At 38.6% G+C, this 24917-nt stretch overlaps 1 protein-coding gene across 1 annotated transcript in view; it reads right to left on the bottom strand.

Annotated features, from left to right (window-relative positions):
- Nucleotides 1–5999: 5999 nt before the first annotated feature.
- Nucleotides 6000–24917, bottom strand: part of LOC139724482 (myotubularin-related protein 13-like) — a 55367-nt gene continuing 36449 nt past the window's right edge. Inside the window, exons 2-6 of the mRNA XM_071635615.1 lie at nt 22393–22487; nt 8684–8941; nt 7016–7129; nt 6233–6338; nt 6000–6004 (exon numbers count right to left, since the gene is read on the bottom strand). Of these exons, the coding sequence (XP_071491716.1) occupies nt 6000–6004; nt 6233–6338; nt 7016–7129; nt 8684–8941; nt 22393–22487 (578 nt within the window). The remainder of the gene's footprint in view (nt 6005–6232; nt 6339–7015; nt 7130–8683; nt 8942–22392; nt 22488–24917) is intronic.

Genomic DNA, 24917 nt, shown 5'->3' with positions numbered 1-24917 from the left:
TTAACTGTCTTATAATTTGATCGACATTGTGGGATTAACATCTGCAGGAAGAGAACCTGAAGCATATTCCAAAATTCGGTTCAAATATATTAGGCGCCAAATCTTCAAATTTCATTCTATGTTGACGAATTCATATACACGGACGAAAGGAGAATGGTTAGCAATGTATACAAATTTCCGTCAAACTTCCAATGGCCCATTTAAAATATTATGCAACATGTAGGTTGATTGTCAGATCAAGTGATCAGCAACAGTGTGAATACCGCTGTGCCAGCGTGTAGTCATCACAACAAGCAAGAATAGCTTTTTCGTATAATGTACAAGCACGTCAACGGTACGCGGCAGTTTCTTTTTGAATGGACTCCCGCTATCTACTTTCAGGAGATTAAGTTTGCTACGCTGAACGTTTCACGTTATAAAAGAACCTTCTTCATCCCCATCCGGACAATAGAAAGCGTCGCCTACATCATCATCCCCATCCCGACAATAGAAAGCGTCGCCTAAGCAACCACATCCTGTGTACCACCGATGCTGATGTTGTTCTTTTAGCTTTGTGGAGCTCTCTGCCGGGTGTGCCGGGTGTGCCGGGTGGGCAATTTACTCCAAAAAATATATTCAATTTAAATATACACTTAAATTCAATTATAAAAACCTACACTATACTACTAATTATTCACAAAATCTAATAATAATAATAATAATAATAATAATAATAATAATAATAATAATAATAATAATGATAATAATAATAATAATAACAATATATATATATATATATATATATATATATATATATATATATATATATTACAATCGAGATATTTACAGAGAAAGAAAGGGGATACGTTTTAAGAAAAGATATCGCCTGCCTATACTCCTGCACCGACATGCAGGGTTACGCCGTTCCCGTCGGCAAGCAGGTAGAGGACCTGCCCGCCGACGCCGGTGAAGTCTCGGCCTTTCCCGGGGGCAGGCGCCTCTAGTGTTAGCCTATATGATAGGCGGGGATATCATGGAAGAGGAGGGATGATAGAAGAATAGAGGAAAGGGTGAGGACAGAACAGAGAAAACAGACACCGATGCTTTTCGTCCCGTCTCTTTGTTGGGTATGTCGGAGCACTAGACCATAAAGTCTTTGTAGATCCGAGCATGCATCGTAAGAGGGCTTGCTCCATTCAGTCGATTTGAGCGACATTATAAGTCGTCTTTAAGATGACAATAGCCTTTCAAACACAAAGTTCAAAATTGATGCGCCTCTCTAGCCTGAAATAACTATTCTATATAGACACTGAGGTGTCCAACAAGTTCAAGAAAAGGAAAATTTGGCTCTTGCATAGAAATGGGCACATGGTGCAATTCAAAGCATGAGATACTCATTCTAAACTTACCCCAACGTTTGAAAGAATGCATGTAACTGAAAGAAAATATCTTTAATATGTTAAATGAAACAAACCATTGGAAATCGGAGAAATCTCTCCACCTGAAGCTTAACAATATATTGTTATATCAATAACAGTCAAGTTTCTTTACAACTCGTCGTAGCTACCATCAACCTTCTTGGCGACCATTTCTTCGCACTCAGCCGGAAAAGGACAGCTGAAACAAGTTCTGCAGTCGAATTCCCGTTTGAAAGCTGGACAGAATCTCTCCTCCAGCTCTTACATGTAGGTATTACAGGACGACATAGATTTTAGCAATTATATTACAACCATCACGAAGGCCGACGACCAGTTGAAGTAAATGCCGCAACAGAATAAAAAGGCAAACCCGGTGTTAAAATACAAAGATCTGATTCAATGGTGTGTCAAAGAACACAAATATCAATGTATTCTACAGCAACAAAAATGACAGAAGTTAACGGAGTTTGACAAAGAACGACGACCAGCTGAAATAAGTATTAGAATGTTAGTCTAGTTCCCGTTTGGAAGTCGGACAAAATCTCACCACCTGATGCCAAACAATATTATATCACTAACAGTCAAGTTTCCTTACAACTCGTAGCTACCAGCCCCTTTTTACACTTTCACGGATTGCTTCACGGATGACCACGGATCGTCATCCGTGGTGTTCCGGCATGCAAAATATCGATTTTCCTTTCAATGCCGGTGTGAATACAGTCCCAACTGGTTGTCTACATGGACAAGTACGGAAGCTACAAGGACAAGTACGGTGCCTACACGGACAGACAAGGAATGAACGCGGACCACAGCGGAAACGATACGGAGCTAACACGGATATCAAGGAAGAGCACGGATGCAACTGGGTCCCTTCGCGGTGTTTACGCGGATATCCCCAAAAAGTTGACACATTACATTTGCTTTTTCTTTTGATACTTTATCATTCTTGGGCGACATGTTTCCAGAGCTAAGTAATATGTAACAAGCACACCAGAAAATCTACAGCAGATTACATACGCATCTGCTTGTCGACATCATAAAGGCATATCTCTTTGTTGCAAAATCTCATTTTGCGGGAACATATTCAACATAAACAAAGCAAAACAAACTAAGACAAATCAACCCCCCCCCCAAAAAAAAAAAAAAAAAAAACAGCAAGAAGATGTGTGTGGGTCACTTGAAGATTCTCATGCGATATAAACCTACTAGAGGAGTCGATTGGCTGTACTGATGGGTGAAGATGTGAGCAAATTTCATTGACTTTCTGAGCTTGTATTGGCAAAATATACACGAATTTCTCATCCCGGATGGAGCCGATGCTAATACGGACGTTCCGATGTCTTCACGGAGGCAACACGGAGTAGCCGGTGCCTACAAGGAAGGAATACGGATGCAACACGGAGTAGACGGTGCCGACAAGGAAGAGTTTCTATTGATTTCCATCCGTGATGTCCGGGATGAAAAATTAAGCAAGCTCATTTTTTTTTTTCGGCGGACATGCCGGATGATCAAGGATAATGTCGGATGACTTCACGAAGTCAACACGGTCATGCCGGAAATAGTACGGATGATCCCAGACCGACGATCCATGGTCATCCGTGATGCAATCCGTGAAAGTGTAAAAGGGGCTTATAGCGACCAATTCTTCGCACTCGGCCGTGAAAAAAAGAGTTCCGTGTGTGTGTGTGTGTGTGTGTGTGGTTTATTTTGTATGTGTGTGTGTGTGTTCCCGAAGACATCATCTCCCGAAACATAATGGCAAGTGAAAACATTTGCATAATTTTCCTTTGGTGCTAGTTTCTGGTTGCGGAAAGTGGGCAAAAAAAAATCCGCCTTTACAGTAAAGTTAAAAGGCGAACGCAGATGACATTCTATGGTATATGTTGACAACATGAAATCAATTTTTTCTTTGTTTTGTTTCTTTTTCTAAGAATAAAAAACAATAAGAACAGTTAACAGGGATCGACAAAAGCGGGATGGACAGCTGAAACAAGTTCTTCAGTCGAATTCCCGTTCGAAAACTGGACGGAATCTCTCCTCCCGCTCTAAAATTTTACAGGACGACATAAATTTTAACAATTATATTGCAACCATGACGAAGGCCGACGACCAGTTGAAGTAAATGCCGCAACAAAGTAAAAAGGTAAACCTGGTATTAAAATACACAGATTTGATTCAATGTGTCAAAGAACACAGAAATCAATGTATTCTATGCAGCTACAAAAATGACAGAAGTCAACGGAGTTTAACAAAGAAAGACAACCAGCTGAAATAAGTATAAGAATGTTAGTCTAGTTCCCGTTTGGAAGTCGGACAAAATCTCTCCACCTGAAGCTTAACAATTAATTCGATAACAGTCAAGTTTCCTTTACAAGTCGTCGTAGCTACCATCAACCATCTTAGTGACCAATTCTTCGCACTTGGCCGTGAAAGAGAATTTCGTATTTTACCGAAACCAAGACATCATCTCCTGAAACATAATGGCAGGTGAAAACATTCGCATAATTTTCTTTTTGCGCTAGTTTCTGGTTGCGCAAAGTGGGTGAAAAAAAAAATCCGCCTTTACAGTAAGGTTAAAAGGCGAATGCAGCTGACATTTTTGGTATGTTGACAACATGAAATCAATATCCCTTTTTTTAGCATAACAAACAATGAGAACAGTCAGCAGGGATTGACAGCTTAAACAAGTTCTGCAGTCGAATTCCCGTTTGAACGCTGAACAGAATCTCTCCGCCCGCTCTAAAATTTTACAAGATGACATAAATGTTAACAATGATTACAACCACGCGAAGGCCGACGACCAGTTGAAGTAAATGCCGCAACAGAATAAATAGGTAAACACGTTGTTAAAATACAAATATTTGAATCAATGTTGTGTGAAATTAGAAAAAAAAATCAATGTATTCTACAGCAAAAAAAAATATGACAGAAGTTGTCGGAGTTTGACAACGAACGGCGACCATCAAATAAGTTTTGCAACGATGGTCAAGTTTTCGTTTGTAAACCGGACAAAATCTCTCCGCCGTGTTTCCTACGCGTAAAGACAAGATAATACAAATTCAATGTCTATCGACTGCGGTCAAGTCTCCTTTCACATCGCCGTAATTACCATTTGCACAAAAGACAGAAAGTCAGCCTGTTATTCACAATTATCTATAGCAGCGAGAATACTTTTTTTTCTCGTGAAAACACAAAACTTCCCATTCATTATCGTACTCGGCATTGCGAATCATATCACCCAGCGGATTAGCTGTAGCCACGCGTTTTGGACGTTGCTCGACGATGGAACAGAGACGGAATTTCGGTGGTACAGTAATGGTAATTCGTCGGGACGATATGCGACGTTTTAGATCACACGGATAACAGGCTTTATGCTGTGACAAGTAAAGCTGAACAAAACATAAACTTGAACACGAACGGCATCGAAACGAAGCCATGTAGTCAGAACGTCTCCCGACGGTTGAACAATGATTCGTCGGGAACGATATGCGACGTTTTTAACAAAAGAAACGCAAGGCACAATAGAAGCCGAACTTTGAAAATAGCTAGTAAGTCGGGACGAAGAGCGACGATTAGTGAAAGGGAATCCTTTCTCTATCGTCGCTTATCGTCGGGACGATTAAACAAAGGTATGAATAGAAAGTACGTGTATTCATATGCACGGTTGCTTATTCATATGCACGTGACGCCTGTTCATATGCAAATCATCAAACATGCACAATGCGACATCGTCGCGACGAAGATATCTCTCTATCAGGTTTTTCTGTGGTGCCTAAGGTCACAGAGGTCGTAATAAAGGGTAGGAACCACCTTTTATAAGGACCATTTTGTTTACTTTGTTTTTTGATATTTCAGCTATTTCAAAACCAATTTTCATCAAATAAACATTGAATTCCTATTAGAACTGTATGCTCTTTAATATTTCATCTTGCAAAAAAAAGTTAAAACCTGAATCCCCATCTCAACCAAAACCATACCATCCCTTTAACACACGGATGAGAAATATGTATGAATAGAAAAGAAATCCCCCGCCTGATAGACAGTCCATAAGTTCAAAGAACACGCTTTTTCCCTTTAATACATACTACCCAATCACTGCTAAGATGCAACAAGGGTGTGAGTATACTTTTGAATGATTTCCTTTTAAATGGATGGGGAATAAAACTGAAAAACAAAAAAGCTAATGTACAGAAAAGCTCTACAAAATTACATGCTTTTTTCTCTTCTTTTTTTACAGCTTTTTCTTACAGCCCTTTTTTCCAGACTTTTTTTTTTTGACAGCTGTTTGTAACAGCCATTTTTCCAGTTATACATAAATACGCATACCAGTGGAAAACTTAATACACTTACCATATGTCCCCAAAATAATTTACAACGGTGCCCTCTGCAACGATAACTTCAAAAAAAGTGAATCAATCGAAATACAATTTCAGGTTATGAAATTATAACTCGTTGCCCAAATCTTACAGAAAACCACATTCGACTTGCTTCAGTTGTCAAAGAGAAATGAGGATCTTTGTAGAGCATGTCGGGAATCCCTTCCGTCCAAGTTCTGTCTATTGTGTTCACACATTAATGTGCAGTTCCAGGAGCATCCAAGCGCTAAACTTGGGAGAAACAGACCCAAGACAGGTTTCACAACGATCAACATTTCTTTGTGACCAATTAACCAAATTGAAGGGGTTTTCTTCAAAATATACGTAAGATGTTATACTTTTAGACCCTGCAATAGCATTCATAAAGTTTAATCACATTAAAATTTATCAATGCGGAAATCCGTTGTAATTTTTTTGGTGAACATTATACTGTATAGTGATAATTCTCCTGAAACTCACCAAGCTGCTGGACGAGGAGGGCCACAGAGGACCTTGTGACTGGTAAGGAGTCGCTGAGGGGAGGTTGGAGGGCCTGACGGTCTCCCGCACCGATGGAGAAACGCACCTGAGTGTTTGGAGTTTAGAGGGAAGAACAGGGGTGGAGATATGAGAGAGAGAAACATACATTTGTAATAATCATGATGATATTGATGATGATGACAATATTTGACAACAGCATAATATACTTTTTTTGCACCATACAAAGGAATACATAAGGTGTTACCACTTTGCCCCCCCCCCCCCCACTTTTTTAACCCGGAAAGTGCGTAAGTGGCACTCGAAAGAAATAAATAGAAACCTTAAGTACGTTGTATGAGCGTGATAAGGCTTTGTTTTTTTGCGCTGAAGACCTTTTTTTTTTTTTTTTTTTTGCTGGTTAGCTGAAGAAACACGGAAGTGGCGTCAGAAGTTGCGCTGAAGGCCTTTTTTTTTTTTTTTGCTTGTTAGCTCATGAAACCTGGAAGTGGATTGAGAGAAAGATGAGCTGATGACCTTCTTTTTTTTTTTTTGCTTGGTAGCTGAAGAAACCCGGAAGTGGCACCAGAAGTTGAGCTGAAGGCCTTTTTCTTTTTTTGCTTGTTAGCTCATGAAACCCAGAAGTGGGCCCCCCCCCCCCCTTTTGAAAACGTTCCACCGGCGGTGTATATGGCATTTCTTTTAAACATTTAAGGTGAAACGTTCACATCAATTCACGGAAACTTTCTTTTGGTAAATAGTTTAGAAAGAAAGGGTGCTTCATACCTGTGGCCCACCAGGAGGCGGGACCTGAACGTGGCCCAGGATGTTTCCCACCAACGTCTCCATCTCAACCTCCAGGGAGTCGACGTAGACCGTGTACAGCAGCCCCAGGCAATTCTGTTGTTAGTGTGGTCGGGGAACAGAGAGAAAAGGCAACAAATATTGAATAATTCTGGACCACAAATATCTTGATTTCAAAAGACAGACAAAAAGTTTGTAAACACAACAATTGGAACAAAGATAAAGAAGTCACTAAACATTGATGATAAGTTTAATAATTTTCGCAACAAAAAAAAAGTTACTGAACAGTTGATATTTAAGTATGCCAATGAGAGAGCTGTTTTGTGAAAATTGATTAGACTTCACAATTTTATAGCTTCTCTAATTTCTATCCAATTTTGATCAACTTTTCTCCCTGTTTTGCTTGTTACCTGAAACTACTTCTTCTCAGACTAAATTTTAACTGGCTAATAAATGTCCTTTGAAAGTGAAAGTGTTCATTTACTCTTTTTCTCTCTTCCTCTCACAATGGGCATCAAAACACTCATCTGTTTTTGTGGGTCTTTTTTTTATTCTCTCAGTAGAAACTAAAGTTATTCATGATGTTTCATCTATTTGTTAACACTACATACTTCCTTGATTCAACTGCTGTACTTTCCTCACAGAATACCCCCAAAGCAGTGAAATAAAGACAGAGAGAGAGAGAGAGAGAGAGAGAGAGAGACATACTGAAACAAAAAGCACATCTTTCTACTGAAGATCGCAGTGAAATAAATAACTTGTCACACTTTCACATCGTTGAGGTTTGTCCAGAGTTTAAACGGATCTACACACTGAGCAGAGTAAGGCAAAGAATTCCTCTCATTGCAACTCTCACTATCAAAATGTCTTCCAATAAGTGTGAAGGCAAGTCCCGCTACTAAATGAAGAGTGTTGAAGCTGAGTGCACATTTGTTCAATACTTGGCTTGCCAGGAAGATATAATTCAGTGACAGAGCTAGACAACGAGAAAGCAAACAAACAAAACAAAACAAGAACAAAAAAAGCTCAATTTTCTAGAATATGAGGCATCACAACTCAATATGTCAAGTGCCATATAAAAGAACAGTAATTGATTGCATCAGAATACAGCTCCAGTAGCAGTGATTTCATGTAAGTCAAGGTAGAGCACAAAAGAGCTGACGATTAAAGATTACTAGTCCCGTGTCTCAAACAGGAAACATATGAAGACTTATATATTCCAAAATGAGCTAACTCCAATCCTGTTGAGATATTTGTGATTAAAGCTGCTGAAAAACACAGAAAATGATGAGAAAATATGGGTATCTTTATTCATAACTTCATGAATATTCATTATTAAGTTATAAGTGAGGTATCACTGGAAAGGTTTTATTTTGCGCTTTCTGATGAGGGGCTTAATTCAAAATGATTGAAAATGGAACTTAAACCCATTTTGCGATGAAACTCTTCACATATACTGCAGATAACAAACATGTATGGATTTCTGAATTTCTGGAATTGTAACTTTGAAATCATCCTAGATAGTTGCAAGTTAATAGGGAAAAAGGGGGTAGGATTGACATTTGGGGTCACCGCACAGACACCCAACTGCAAAAATTGTAACCCCTCCAGGATAATATTAGGAGCAGAGGCGTCAAGAATCATCCTCACCCTTAGCGTCTCAAAGTACTCCAGCCTGGAGATGAGCGACAGACATTTGGGCGCAAACATGAGCGTGTGGCGGACGAGCGACCCCTCGACCTCATCGCTCTCGAGGTCGTCGGGCCGCGACGGGTTCATCTTGACGGGCTCGCTGAAGGTGAGGACCGCGCAGTAGTGCCGCCGCGCCTCGATGTCCGTCAGCACGGAGACGTGGAAGGTGGGCGGCTGGGACTTGGAGGAGAGATTCCACCCGGCTGGCTGGCAGAACTGGTGGCACAAAAATGAAAAAAATTGGAGACAAGAATATGATTAATACTACGAGTCCATATGAAATCATATCTGTTATGACTGATGTGTCTGTAGTGAATTAAAGGGAAATTTCATATAGACAAAACATAGAAAAATTGGGGAAGTAGATCAGTGAAAATCTGGGGGTAAAAGCTCAGACACCCACAATAACTTTTGTATGGTAAAATTTTAGAGAGTGTGGCAAATTGGCAATGGTGGCATAATCTAAGTGTTGAGTGGCTCTTGATTTAGTCTTGATTTTCATTATCTACTGCAAAAGAAAATATACCAAATAATACCAAATATTTCTTCAGACCTATTCTTGGCAAACGATAAGAGCCATACCATACATCATTGCAAGCCCTCCTCAATGCTTGATGAGATACATACAAGGCTAACATGTGCTGTATAAATTTTTAAATTTCTATATGAACATACAGTACATGTATAGATCAATAGGAACGAAGTATTTCAATCCTACATTGTACACAAAACAAGCCTACTCCATTCGCCTGAAACCTCCATACTCGCCTAATTGTGTAATTACATGTACAACGGTTATGTGTGGCAGTTGTAGCATTAGTAGCAGACATGGCCGTTGTAATGACCACTATGTCCACGGTATGTCAGTTGTATGTGCACTTATCCCTACAGGTTAAACATAATGCCATTCAGTGGGGTCATCAACATTCCTGTATAGTAGGGCACACTTCAAACCTAATGACTGGCATGTACACGTGTACAGATACAGTGATCAAACAAGAATTAATAATGTTTTGATTTAAGGCTACACAAAACACAACTACTGGGGCATTCAAAATCATCAAAGCCCTTTTCACAAATGGGTTTACATAGTCCCATAGTCCCCGGTGGATGATTTTCATGTTGAATGGAGCAGGGCCCTCATCCAATATGTTCATATCTTAAGCTGATAAGAGCCACATGAGATGCATTTCAGTCTTTACATTGATGTCCCAATAAGCAGACTCTTTAGTCTACCATCCAAGACTCTTTAGTCTACCATCCAGACTCCTCAACAATAGTGAGCACAACCAGGTAATATTTATACCAAACGCTCACGGTGTTTGACATTCACGGTCGCATTGCCCTACGAGGTATTTCCATTCATGATTCACTCAACATTTCACATTGGCGAAAGGGAAGAGAACATACAAAACAGCGGGAAGTCTTTCCTCGCGTAAGAACGTAATAAACAGAAAATGACTCATGTGATGAGCCTAGGTCCAAGGCTGGGTGGCGTGTGTAACGGGGTCTGACGTAAAACATGGGGCACAAGCTGCCGAGGATCAATAATAAGAAAGCTCGGCTACTAGTAGAAGCCAAGTCGCGCCGCACCGCTCACATAAATGCATTTTTGGCCAAGTCGTCCAGATGTTCCGCCCATCAATGCCAAACCCGGAATCTAATTTGGGTGCAAGAGACACGACGAGGACTCAAATCCCCTCGGCTCAGAATGATCAGAGCTTGGAGATGACTTGGACCAAATCCCACCTACTCTGAAATATGCTCAGTGTTTTCTATAGATCTTGTTAAGTTGGGAGGGTAGGGTAAGAGGTGAAACAACAACAACAACAAAAACAGTACAATGCAAGGGTTGTAAGATATACATTGTAAACAAATGCAAGCACTTTGAAGATACAATCTGTATGATAGGAAAACTAGGTGAGTCTACAATGTAAATCATCATGTCGACCACCACATTTTGTGAATGTCTTTAATAAATTAATTTTACAGTGGATATGAGGGATGCAAAAAAAAATTGTGGATCTGATTTTAATCATTCTAAATGCTTTTCATCAATATGCATGTACCAGGGCACAGGTATACTATCATTTTCTGGATCACACGCATGATATACAAACTTGTTGTTCATGTAAGAATTATGCAATGTACCACTGATAAAGTTCTGGTAAAGTTATAATAATTTAGCCTGTATAGATTCATAATTACTCTTCACAATTTCTATTGAATCCCATATCTCTGATTAAAATGGTATTGCCAAAAAAAGAAAGAGTGTAAGATCGGGTAGGCTTTATTCTTGATGTGAATGGGTATACTGTATAACACTCCTTTTATGTGTCATACAAAATCTTACCATTCCTTTAATACAAAATTCATAGAGATATTATATCTCTTTAGAGAGTGATATAATTTGGTCATTCCTAGATCAAACTGCTTCTGGTTCAAGCAAACTATCTCATGTCGAAGAAAATGAAAGCATACCCATGCATGCTCAAGAATGTTCATCTGTCATCTCATCGTTATGAATATAAATCTTGTGTCCATCATCATACAGGTATCAAAACTGGGTGTTGCAATCTTCTTCATTTGAGTATGTTTGCTGTTTCGATGGTTGTGAAACTATCCCTTGTATTACAATTCATTCCCATTGCAATGCTTGACTTGACAGATAGCATAAATTATGTAGACAGAAATTTTCAATATGTAATATGGTACGTTCATTTTCATCAAATACCTACACCTCCGTGTAGTCTAACCCCATCCCGATGACAGACACTGACTTCCCTGCCATACAGACATAATGTGCAGCAACAGTGTTCATCACATTCCATGACCCGCTATTCAATCTTTTACATTCCCCGGGAGATCCCTGCCTCGTCCTAACGAGGAGAGGATTCCTTAACATCATTTACTATTCATGGGACACTCTCATCAATATCATCCCGGTAGAAGAGCGCCGGGCGGTCTCCTGTCTGTCCAACCAGCAAGTGGGTTTAAAGGCAGAATACTGTAAACGTGGAAATTTTCACTGTGTGGAAATTTTCACGTATTTCGCGCAACCACAAGCTCGCGCGAAAATAAAAGCATGCAAATATTTCTGCATGCCAGTAGCTACTGTTTCAGTAGTTAAAGTCCTGATTCCACAGAATTAAAAACATGCAAAATTCATCTTACCAGACCAAGTGCTACAAATTACTCGCGAGAAAATATCCACTTTTACAGTAGACCTCTTTATTCCAAGTGGGTGTCCTTTCATAAAATTGTATCATTGCAAAGCAATGTTCTCTGTGTGCACAGACTCTTAGTGCCTGCTCACCCTTGTGAAAGAAAAATTCACTGTGATGGCCGGGCAGTGTACAGTCTGGCAGTGTACAGTGTATACAATTGTACATGTACTTGACTACTTGGTGGGACGCAGTTTTATACTGGTTTAAACATAGGACTTCACATTTGGAGATTACTTTATCACGGTTGATAAAATGAAGGAATAGCATTCCATTTGAGATGATGCAAGTTTCAATATTAAAAAGTGTTACACAGTAGCCATGAACAAGGCCTGCGGAATAGGCCTGCATAGCACGATAATGAAAGGAAAGTGTTTGCATATTCAAAATATTTTCACTGCATTTTTTGTGTTTCTCCCTGATTATATCAAAGCAAATCTTTGGTAATCTTTATGGCACCCTAAATACAGTTATTTTAACAAAATTTCCATCCTTATTGCAGGTGCAATTCATTCCAACTTGTTCACTAGAATTTCTATATTTTTGGGTTTTTTTTTTCAGGCTGCAAATTTATTCCAATTCTAGGGTTGATTGCAGAAAGTAAAACAGAAAGACGACGACAATGCATACAGCTTGATGCTGCCACAGTATCTTTTGAGTTTAAAATTGCATGTCTTGTCAAAATGTGAAACAGTTGTCTACAAGAGGGTTGTGAAGTGATGAAATATACCACTCATCTGATTCCACTTAGACTTGCATGTCACTTACAATGAATATTCATCTCACACACTTTAATTACCATAAAAATTTTACATGAACTCCTACCCTACAGTGTACATAGCACACTAACAAATTCTATGTCAGTTTAGTAAGCTAATTTACATACCCCCCCCCCCCCCCAGATATTGGGGTCCTTTGCAAATTCACACCTTGCAACACAGTAGCCTACAACATCTGGTACATGGTATACCTTCATTACAAGTGCAATATAAGCCTGTGTGCTTACATAACACCTAACAGTCATCTCAAAGGCGCTCTAGCCAATATACGTGGCTCGGTCTATTTGGAACTCAATTGCCGACTTCAGGCTTAATATTTCCTCGCTCCCGGAGCGTTGCGGGGCCGCTCCACACCCATCCCGACCTAATGAAGATGCATCTACACTGTATCTTTCTTATTTGCTCTCAAATGACAGCAGCACCTTTAAGGAGGAGAGAGGATTGGGGTGGGTGTAATTGGTTCCCTATCTGCTGAGTCATGTCCAGCTTGAGACACCGGAGGACTATTAGTTCCAAACATCAGACCCCTTGCAAATTTCTTTTGTTATCAACATCTTTCCAGCAAGCTGGCAAACCAACCGAGCAAATGTAAAGACATATTTGTCAACGTCAACTACACACGTGAAGCATCTGGTAATTCATGCGCTTGTTATTCTACTGAGATTTACCACTTGCATTGACGCAATCTTGTGTAACGACATACATATTGTACCACACTTTTGCACATAGTTGTCAAAACCTTGCTGACAATATAAGCAAACAAATCTACATGTACCTGATTTTACCGACTCAAAACCTTGATGCGCTGCTGAAGATTCAGCAGAGCACCAAGATCATGGCCACAAGGATGAAAGCTAATTAATGTAAAACCTCAAAGCTGGTATCATTGAGGCTAGCAGTTGAAAGAAAACTGCTTGGAGCTTCAGGAGTGCAGACTACTTGTACAGTGTACTCAAAGAGGACAGGATCATATGGGAGCTTGTTACCGTGGGAGACGGGAGGATGCAGGAAGATGATGAGAGAGAAGTAATGGTATAAAACAATGAGAGTGAGAAAGAGAGAGGGGGAAGAGGAAGAGAGTGAGAGAATTTGAGATGGAAAGATTGCGGGAGATTTTAGAGACGGGAAGGCAGACATAGGTAGGAAGACATACTGACTGACAGAGGAGGTGGGGTGGGGGAGAGGGAGAAAGGGTAAGAGCTCAGAAAAAGATGAGAGAACATAATAGAGAGACAAGAAAGGCAGATACCGCAGAGAGAGTAAAAGAGATGGAAAGAGAGAAAAACAGAAAGAGAGAGGGAAGAAGACATAAAGGAGGAGAAAGAGATGGAGGAAAGAAGGCAAGGAAACTTTAGGGAAAGTGCAAGGGAGATATATTGTAGAAACACAAGAGAATGGAGGGGAAAAAGCAACAGGGAGACAAAGAGGAGAGTGTGAAATTCACAATAATATCAAATCAATAATAAGAATATTATACAAATTATTAGAATATTTAATAAAACCAAACAAGTTTTATAGGTAAAATACAGGAATATTTCTCCATATTTCTTATTCCTATACAACTTGTAGGAATAGAAGAAGAGACAAAGAGATGATGAGAGACATACAAACATAGAGACAGGGAAGAGAAGACAGACAGACATAGACTACAAGAGAGAGAAAGAGATATATTGCAAGAGAAAGAAATATATCACAAGAGAGACAGAGAGATATAACACACTAAAAAGAGAGAAAGAGATATAATACAAGAGAGAAAAGGAGACACAGAGATATAACGAGAAAAGGAGAGAAAGAGAGGCAGAGATATAACAAGATAGAAAGAAACAGAGATATAAAAAGAGGGAGAGAAAAGAAAAGAGATAATAGAGAGGAAGAGAAACAGGAATATAATACAAGACGGAGAGACAGGCAGAGATATATTACAAGAGAGAGAATAGAGACAGACAGAAATATAACAAGAAAGAGAGGAAGAGAGGAGGGAGAGAGAATGCACGAATGAAAGGGAGAGAGACGCTGAAAGAGAAGGGATCCCAAATCCATCATCCATGATGCGTTGCATTCAAGGCGAGGCAACATTACGATTCATCCATAGCCCCAGTCGGTCGTACACGCACAGTACGCAGCCGCACTGCATCAAAAGCATCTCAATGGGGATGACTCGAACTCCGGTCTCCGAGCTAACCCACCGCGAATCAAACGGAGTCATCCCGAGCACAACAGATGTTCAGTATCATCCATAGAAATTGGGAATTCATATCATTAAACATACATAATGGCATTATGCACAACAAAGAGCTCCTTGACAAAAGACTAACTACTGTACACATTTATGGAAATCGCTTGATACTCCATTTCTTCTTCTTCTTGCCAACAAAAAATTATTTAGAAAATTCACAATTAAATAATAAGGCAGTTGCCATCATTAAGAAAAAAAGATACGATGCAAGAAACATGATACATGTATTTTCCCATTCTTTAAGCACTTAAAGCAAAAGAAATCTACAAAATGCAAAGTACAATGAATATCAGTGCCCATATGGACATTATGGTTCAAGTTGAAAAGTTTTTATAAATGTTCAGTCAAATTGTAAATAATATGGTGATTGGTGGATATACATAAAGCGCACAGGTATGATGGAACATTAAGAAAAAGGAGAGGTTTATGTTTCATGTATTTAAATCTTTCCATCACCTAACGCTTGAAAGAAGGATTTTGCTATACACAATGCACTGGTCTATTACAGGCTGTGAATGTCCTCTCTTAATACTAATCATATACAACTTCCCACTTCATAGGGGCCAGGTCATTCCAAGAGCTGAAACCCAATACTGTGACAAGCACTGCTGTCACCTTGGACATGTGAGTCAATTCAGGAGCTAGCCATGCATTCAGTGACCCCCAGATTTTAATCAACTTCTACTGATTTATGACCTCTGGTATTGGTACTGGGTTGTCCATCAACTCCTATTTAGATAACCTAATACAATTCAATTGTAAACAGTATGATAGACACATCAGAGCATAATATATTTCATTGATCGTCATACAAATCTTGATGTGACTGATTCAGCCAGAATCTATTTTCAGGTATTTTTCCCCATTTAAATGGTCTATATAATTCGTTTTTGTTTTTTTACAAACCCCTGCTTTCAAAGAATTTTGATACCAACATTCATAACATGTAACATTTTTACAACATTTTGCTTTGTTTTGAGAATGCATGATTTTGTATCTGTATACACTAGATGTTTTTGTCAATACTGTGGAAATTTTATTACCAGAGATTATATTATGCTTGAAATCTTGAAATAGAAATAATTTCAATTCAATGTTACTTTCTAAACATTGTAACATCATGTATACCCCGCTATTTCTCAAAGTGCAGCACTATCCGACATAGCTGGTATATTGTATATATTGTAGAATATCCGTTGTGACTTTGTTGGTTGTACATTTTTGATGAAAAAGCAAACAAACAAGTACATTATTTGATAATAATATGCTGCAAGAGGTCTTCTCTTTCTAAAACACTGCTGCAAAGTGTACACAGTACATGGACACACATGTTATTCTAAAGTGCAAACATTTTACTTGCATGGCCAAGATGTTATTAGCACTTTAAACTGTAGTGTCTGATAAATTACTTCACGAACAGTGCATGTTTTAGTCATTATATTACATATACAATGTATGTATAGTATCAACACCAGTGGAAGATTTCAGTATTACTTTAATAGTCAATAGTTTACCTCGGTAGTACATGTAGGTAGAACTGTTATGTATTAGCAATCTTAAGTGCTGTCAACATTAATCTGAAATTGGCTGGCAGTAATCATACCTGGAACTGCCATATCAATATCTATGGGTTATAATAGATAGGGGATGAGTATAATGATTTTAAACCCTTTCACACAGTTTCATGCAATGATATCTTCAGGAGAAATACCAGCCACGGTAAAACATGGTCTGAAAATCCATATTTTTGGTGGACCCAAATATTATTTCCCATGAAACCTGCAGTATTTTTGGAAAAAAAAAACGTAAAAAATATTGTACAAAAAAGTATGGAACAGTTGGCACCTCTGTATTTCTTGTATGCCCTGTGGATTATACGTGCACTGCACAGTATCTGAGCTTCAGACCTACTAAAAGCATCATGTACAATGTAGTTTCTGTATCAGAGCCTCATTTGAGTAGGTGTTATCAGTGGGCACAGGGCAGGAAGCACGATCCCTCCATCGAACCAGCCGCTGCCTCAGCAGACTTAGCGACAGATGTCGGGGTTTTGGCAGCAACATCGTAACAACCTGCACTCTGTTTAGATACGGTCTGCCAGTAGTCTGTAGACCTCAGACTTTTGTACATCAAAGTGGCTTCAATACTGCTATTAAAATAATGATTGCTTTCTGATATTATAAAACAGTTTGTATTCCAACCCCTGAGAGCTTCACATAAAAACCACAACCTACAAGTACCATCCAGATTTGAATGGATCTCTCTTTCTATGAAACAGGAAATGCACTGTTTATGTTAAGTGTTAACTGTTTGAAAGAGATTTGGCTTGTTTAAAGGGACAACTCAGTGTCTCTTATTGTCAAGTAATTTAATGAAGCTGCTTGATACACAATGTATGACAAAACTGCCATTAAAAGTGATCATCAAATGATTCAAAATAGTGAAATGCAAATGTCACTAGACAGGTCTCTGCAAGAGAACTTCACGAGGCTGAGCCATCAACTGCACGTTTAAAAGCAGCATCTGCCGTCAGTTTTAAATGAATGTCATTTTTACTGTAATTTGATACCAAACAGCACCTTGCAGTCTGCCTGTGTTCTCCCTTTCACCCTTCATTTTACAATTTTTATTCTGTCAATGCAAGTCAAGTGCAATAGATAGTATCAAACAACCTGCACTCAAAATGATTGGTAGAACATGATCAGTGTGATCAATTGTGCACCAATATTTTCATCATCAGGCTTCCAATATCATGCAGCCAAACCCGTCTTTCTGTTCATTCTATAATTCCCTCCTTGATCACTTCTGACGTACTGTACCCCTCATATTTTGCACGTATAATATTTCACGGATCGGGCATTGCAAGTCAATTCTGCCAGTGTTACAAGTGTATCGATCAGGAATTTTGGCGACAGACACTGTGACGGGGCAATACTCACATGTTGGCAATGTTTTTAACCCCCCACCCCCCACCTTTGAGGCATCCAATACATAGCATTTGTATCACAACAGGCAGTGCTTTTGTGCCAATGTCAATTTCACAATAATGTCAAATGACTATTCACACTTGTAAAGAAAGTAAAACCAATGCAAAATATATGCCATGTACATGTATCATAATCTAGATGTACAAATGTACATTGTATCTAAAGCTTCTCTCCCCTATTCAATTCATTCGACTGATACATGTGCACATTAAAACATTCTATTTGAAACCTGTAATATGATAAAACAACTAGTTTCCAAAGCAGAGCAAAACTGCCTTGGTATCACTATGCACATCTTGGCACATTAAGGGCATTCAAATAGCCTTAAAATTATATATACTCTCGAAGCCTTTCTTTCCTGTTTTTTTTTTTCTAACAGATGTTTTGTGATCTTGTTCTAAAGGGAAAATTACACTGTACACCATATATATGACAACTTGCAAGCAACACAAGGATCAAAGAAGATATCCCAACCTGCCTACAAAAAATTTCCATTCACTACCCTGATGTATACTAGGCCTTTTTTGTGTGGTATTGAGAAAATGGAATTTCAAAGTGCAATTGAACTCCATACAGCACTTAGCCTCTTCGCAGCAATGGCATTCATTGCACATATACAACAATGTGTGGCATACAAATTGTATTGTTCAATAATATTTTAGTTTTCCTTTTGTGTGCATTACAATGCGTCGTGTACATAATACAATCATGTGATGCGCCCACAACATTCATCAAATCTCATTGTACGCAAACATTGTGTGGGAAGGCAATTATTGTATGTGAGGGGTTAGAACAGAAAAAAGTTTCTATGGAGGTGGGACTCAAATTCTGATTATCCTATACCTTCAAAAAAATATCTTTTGATCTGGAAAAAGTGTCTTTATTTGCACACTGCTCCTACATTCTTTAGCTCTATTTTGGTACGGTTTTCATAACCACAAAATTTTATCATAACATACAAAGTACCTCATACACAAACACAAAATGCCAACTTTAGACAAAAAAGGGTCTAAAAAAACTCCTTTGCAAACACTGCTTAAAAACCTACTTTTGATATTGTACACAAGATGCTTCGAAATATTTTTAAAAATGGATAAAAAGGGGAAACTGGCAGAAAAAACCCCAAACTCCAAATCACCGAAGCTGACACAGAAAATATTTTAAGACTTACTAGGAAGTCAGCCTTGCATAATGTCGTAAGTACAATGTGTTTTTTGTGAAGGTGTGATTTCTGTTAGTTTTGTGGTGGAGGGTCATAAATGAAAAAAAAAAAATGACAATAAAATTTTCAAGCTAAAGATGATTACACTTGCACATTAACATTCTCAAAAGCCTGTGCCATAGGGACCAGAGGTGTACCAGTTTGTTTTTAATAGTTTGTTGTCCACGAACATACATTGTAGTATGTACTAAAATGACTTTGGTCTTTGTATAGTGCAATAGTGGCAAGTGTCTCGCAGAAGTTGCATCTGTGTACGTACAACATATGAGAGTTCCCTCAATGGCTCTGTAGACAATAAAAGTCGTAAAACCATTTCCTGCTGTTACATGTAACTTCCCAGTTTCCCCAACAGCATGTCAATGTACAACCAGAAGAATGCTCAAAGGTGTCCCACAGAGAAATCACAATTAAAGGGGAATTCACCAAAGAAATGCACTGTATCTTTATGTCACTGAGGTGACAAAACCTTGTACCCATATCTCAAATTTTGGTGAAAATCACTCATATGGATTAACTATCAGATATATCGTAATCAGTTGCAAAATTGGAAGTTATGTCCCGTCCAAATCATACCTGTCTCATCCCAAAAATGAAGCCACCATGGCATGTCAAAGGAAAGGCCATGGCATGTCAAAGGAAAGGCAATCCCATTTGTTATTGTGCTTTGGCTGCCACAGTGCTGAGCTCTTTTTTTTTTCGCTCACCTTTAACATGATGTTGACATTTTTTAGACACAAGGTTTTGTCGTCCCCGGACGGCGACTGTGGATTCACTGACTGTAGAAATATTTATAGAACACACTCAAGGTTTCAGGAAAATCAGACAATCCGTTCAAAAGGTATGAATTTTATAATTTTGGTCAAATCCATGTGTCATCATCGCCAGATAGGACGGATGCACTTCATGACACAGTAATTAAAGGCAATGACATTTATACAAAAAGTAAGAGAATTTTTCAAGGTTTCAATTAAATTATATTCAATAGAAAGTATACACTCTCCTTTGACTTGTGTTATCCCATGCATGTACCTGTATGCTATGGGTATTAATGTTATTTGTCCTGCCTTCTGAATGAGGCAGAAGATCAAGTGCTTACTTTTCAATTTGCTAATATAAAAAGGAACACATGTTGAAGTTTCATTGAAGAAAACAACAAATGCAAAAAAAAACACATAAAAATTATGTGTCACTATTAATAAATTCATAAGATACTAAAATAATGTATGAAACTCTAAGGGGCACGTTTTACAGAATTTCGGAAACCAAAATAACAGATATTTGTGTGTTGCGTGACCATTGTACCTGTAGTATCGATTGATGTTGATCAATAGGCACAAATTATTCCTGTCAGGACATTTTAATAAGAAATGAAGTATAAAAAGTATGTGTAGTTTCAGGGAACCTCTGCAGTACAAGGGAGACTAAACAGCTTTGGCGTGTGTATGCATTACACTGTATATTGATGTGGGTGTGACAGACTTTTTACTTTTTTGTATTGAATTGTATTTCTTTATGTTTTCATCCATGCATGGACATAATGAAAAACGGCCTTTGGCTGAATTTTGTTGGCACCGGACTTTTACTTATGAACGAACAAAACGAAACACCTCAATACCTACACTGTACTTGGTGTACAGCAAAGTTTGTGTGTACACATGAAGGTTAGCACAATACAATCATGTGATTGGCCTCCCCATTCTCCCCCCCCCCCCCCACCCCACCCCACCTATTCTCCACATGTGCATCATGGTACATGTATGACATGATGGCGTGGAGATTAATGAAAATGAAAGTGATTTGATGATAGATGGGGCCAAGAAAAAAAAAAAAGAAAGAAAGAAAACTTGTACGAAAGAAGAACTGAGTCCAAGAACATCAAGCTAGGGAGATATTATCTGTTATGTATGCAGCTACTGTAATAGGGTACATAATCACCAGGAAATGCAGTACAAGCTGTTACAATGTATGTTGGCCCAGTATAAATCGATGCTGTAAACTCTACAGAAGCAACCAACATGATTCTACTGTATAGCAAAATTTTTGGAGCATGAAAATTTTTGCAAATTTCATGAGAGCAAAGATTTGTGAAATCAAAATGCACATGAAAGAGTTTGTATTGTATGCATTGAAAGCCAGTGGCACTTCGCGAAATTTTCATGACGTGAAAAAGGCCATCGGCTCCAATACGCGAAAATTTCATGCCATGAATATTTCTGCCTTTGCAGTCTGATGTACAATTGTGTATCTGGTGTTCAGTCATATAAAAATGTTTCACACAATTTGGGGTGCGTTTAACAACTCTTTTTCTCGGCAGAAACAGGTTTTCCAAACGGCTTTCAGGGAATTTTTACAAGATGATAAAAGCAAAGCTGTTTTGAAAGCCTTTTCGGAAAGCCTTTTCGAAAGCCACAAATTTGTGCTTTCCGAAACAAGTTTCCTAAACAGGTTTCCAGAAACCTGTTTCTAGAAGCCTTTTGAAGCGAGGTGTTTTGAAACGGCTTTGTACTGCAGTTACGAACCATGCATGCCTTATGACCTCTTCTCCTCGGGGTCGAATTGTGCAATGCAGCTGTGCAGTGACAGGCCAGTTATCGTGTTCGCGAAGAGTTGATAAACGAAACTATTTTGGAAGCCGTTTCCAAAGGGCTTTGGAAACGGCTTTGGAGAGGGCTTTTGAAAGCCGTTTAAACAGGGGAAAGATGATAAACGCAGCCTATGACATGACAAGAATTTCCAGTGGTACATCAGATTTTAACCCTGTCTCTGCCATTCATTTCATTTTTAGAATACTGTGCTTGCACTTGGGTTGCAATTTGGGGATCTACAATAAAATAAAAAACAACAAAAAATTCCCTTAAAAATAGAACTCTGCATTTTTTGTACATACTATATGCAAAACAATAGTTTAGAACATTTTACTTTTATGGTATCAAAAACATCCAACGCCAATGTTGCCCCTCCCTTCCCCTTGTTCTTCTGTTAGTAGCAGTTTGTTGTTGTTGTTTTTTTCACACTTCTTTTCTATTTTTTTTTCAGGGTGAGGTGGAGTGAAGGAGGAATGTTTTTTAATGTTTCCAAAGTAGGGAGGTTATTTTCATTTCATCATTTTTTATCTATTTATTTTTTGTTCCAGGGAATAGGATAGGGGGTTGGGGATTGGGCTGGGACAGGGGAGGGGTAACGGTTGCCAGAGTGGTGTTACGGCCTTCTGCTACTCACCAGCTCCAATCCCTGGTGGAAAGGGACATCATCCCAGTCTTTCTCTGGGAATCTCTGTAGAATCTTGCCTGTACCTCCCTGACCTCCTCTTGTAGCTGCACAGAGAAGAAAAATAAGAGTGAAATTGCTATCATTCTCTGTATGCATATCAAACAATAAACATGAACTCTTAGGGATAAAAGGGGGTTAAATACAGACAATAAAAGTAGAACAATAGGAGGGGAAAGATGGTGAAGAGCTTAAACGGGAGGGGAAAAAAATCACAGCAGGAGGAGAAGGTTGTGATGAAGGAGGAGGAACAGGAGGAGGAAAAATGAACAAGAGAAGGAACTGTAAATGTTATACCTTTAAAAGTGGAAGAGGAGGGGACAAGAAGAGAGAAAGACGGAGAAATAGTTCAGACTGAAAGCAATGTATGCAGATTCAACAAAATTCTGAAATACATGAGTATTAAATGACAGTATTCCAGCAGCTTTTCTTATTATAGTAGCACTTGTAGATTCAATTCTTCCACCTCTTGTTAACTAGGTTTTGATGAAGAGCATGGGAGAAAAAATTGTAAACTGTCATTCTTTATTGTAACAACCGCAAACTGAAGAAAACTGACCACAAATGAATACGAATTATTCTTTTTTGTACTCGGCAAACCCAATCCATTTTTCCACTTAATGCTTTAATTGAGGAAACCTTCAAGCATCCTTGACTGTGTGGACAAAGCCAATTGCAGAGTCATAACAAAAGCTACAAAATGGGCCAACACAAAAGACTGCACTACTTTAACGAGTGTGCCAGAGTGTCCTATAAAAGTTGTTGTTTGGGGGGGGGGGGGGTGTTTTGCTATTAACAGAGAGATACAATTGTAGTACATCAAAAATTCTGTTTTGCAATTTTGCCTCAAAGAAGTACCTTTCAGTACAATCTCACCTTGCAAACACATTTAAAACAAAGTCTCTGTTTCACAAATGTGCCTGAAAGGCATGTGCTAAATTTCACAAACCTGCCTGGTTCAAAACTAAATAAGGGAAACTGTGCAGTAATTCTTGCAACAGATTTCAAGAAAGGAATTTCCACTATAACTATGTACTTGTTTTAGTTTATCTATTACTAAAACTACGATCTTTTTTTTCAATGCCATTTCCTTCACCACACTAGACTTTCATTTGCAACCGAGTTCAAAAAAAGAGAGCAAGCATTTTCAATACTCTCTGGAAATGTCCCACAACTGCATTGGGGAATTTGCACAGCTGTAAACACACTATAATGAGGGAAATTACAGTAAAACTTTGGCTCACAAATACATAGTCATGTACATACAGTTGTAGTACCTCATGTCATGCAGTTGAAAGTGTATTCCTATGCAAAGATGGTACTAGCTGGTACATGATATCGTAATGGGTGGGTTCAATTGCTTTTTAGTGTTACCGTCGTCTGTCCTTATTGGGGAATTCTGTTTCATCAATTTGAAACCGGAGCTTCCTAATAAATCTATTAAAGCTGAGCTCAAATACATTATGGCCACACACCATCATCATCGTTACAAAGTGTGGCTTTTAGTACATGTTATAGATAGATAACAATGTACATTTTGTAAACGCACAAACCGTACCCCCCCCCCCCCCCCACACACACACACACACATCTTTTAATGGTTACAGCTCGTTATTCCGAAGGTTTGTTATTCCGAAGGCTCTTCAGTCCGAAGGTTCGTTTTTCCGAATTTCATTTTCGGATGAACAAATCTTCGGAATAACGAATTTTCGGAATAACGCCACAAATGTTCGGAGTAACAAACCCTTTTTCATTTTCGGATTAATGAACTTCTAGGTACAGGGAATTTGTGTGTTTCAGATTAACGAACCTTCGGAATAACGATCCTTTGGAATATCGAACCTTTGGAATAACGAACAGCACCCCCTTTTAACATAGTGTATGCTATACATGTGTACATACATGTACATTGTATGTATTACAAACTGTAGCCATATTATCATTTCTGCTGTGGTCAATGATTCAAAGGAGGATACAAGCTAGACTGACGGGTTTTTGCCTTTGGAAGTTTGATTCAATTGATGTTAGTTTTCTATTAAATTCGGAGGTCATGTGTAATAGGCTGCTAATCTTGCCTGGTTTAAATGATGCATTAACCTTGCACTAGTACTGTTTGTATGTAGTTCCACTCCAAAGATGGCTGCAGCATAAGAGAATAGTATCATCAAACAGGAGGATAATTGTTTCTATTCTCACAATTCATACACCCTTGAAATTCATGACCTGTGACTACAGTTGCAAGACAAGAGTGACAGTGTTGATGGTAAAAGTGCGTACCGTAGAATCTTTTGAGTATTTAAAAAGATTTAGTTTATGATCAAAATACACTACTGGGTCAAAGCATTGAGGTAAGCAGTTACATTATCATTTAGAATAACTTTTCATGATGATTGTTGGTACACTTTGTACTGTGCACTTCCAGAGACTCCAACTCAATCTGGAGATTCTCCCACCTGAAACCCCTAGCAAACGGGAGA

The sequence above is a fragment of the Diadema antillarum genome, unplaced genomic scaffold (assembly GCF_040938485.1).
Source record: "Diadema antillarum isolate AM-2024a unplaced genomic scaffold, OU_Dant_1.0 scf00000216, whole genome shotgun sequence".
In the NCBI taxonomy this organism is placed as follows: domain Eukaryota; kingdom Metazoa; phylum Echinodermata; class Echinoidea; order Diadematoida; family Diadematidae; genus Diadema; species Diadema antillarum.
This window is presented reverse-complemented; position numbering and strand designations above follow the sequence as displayed.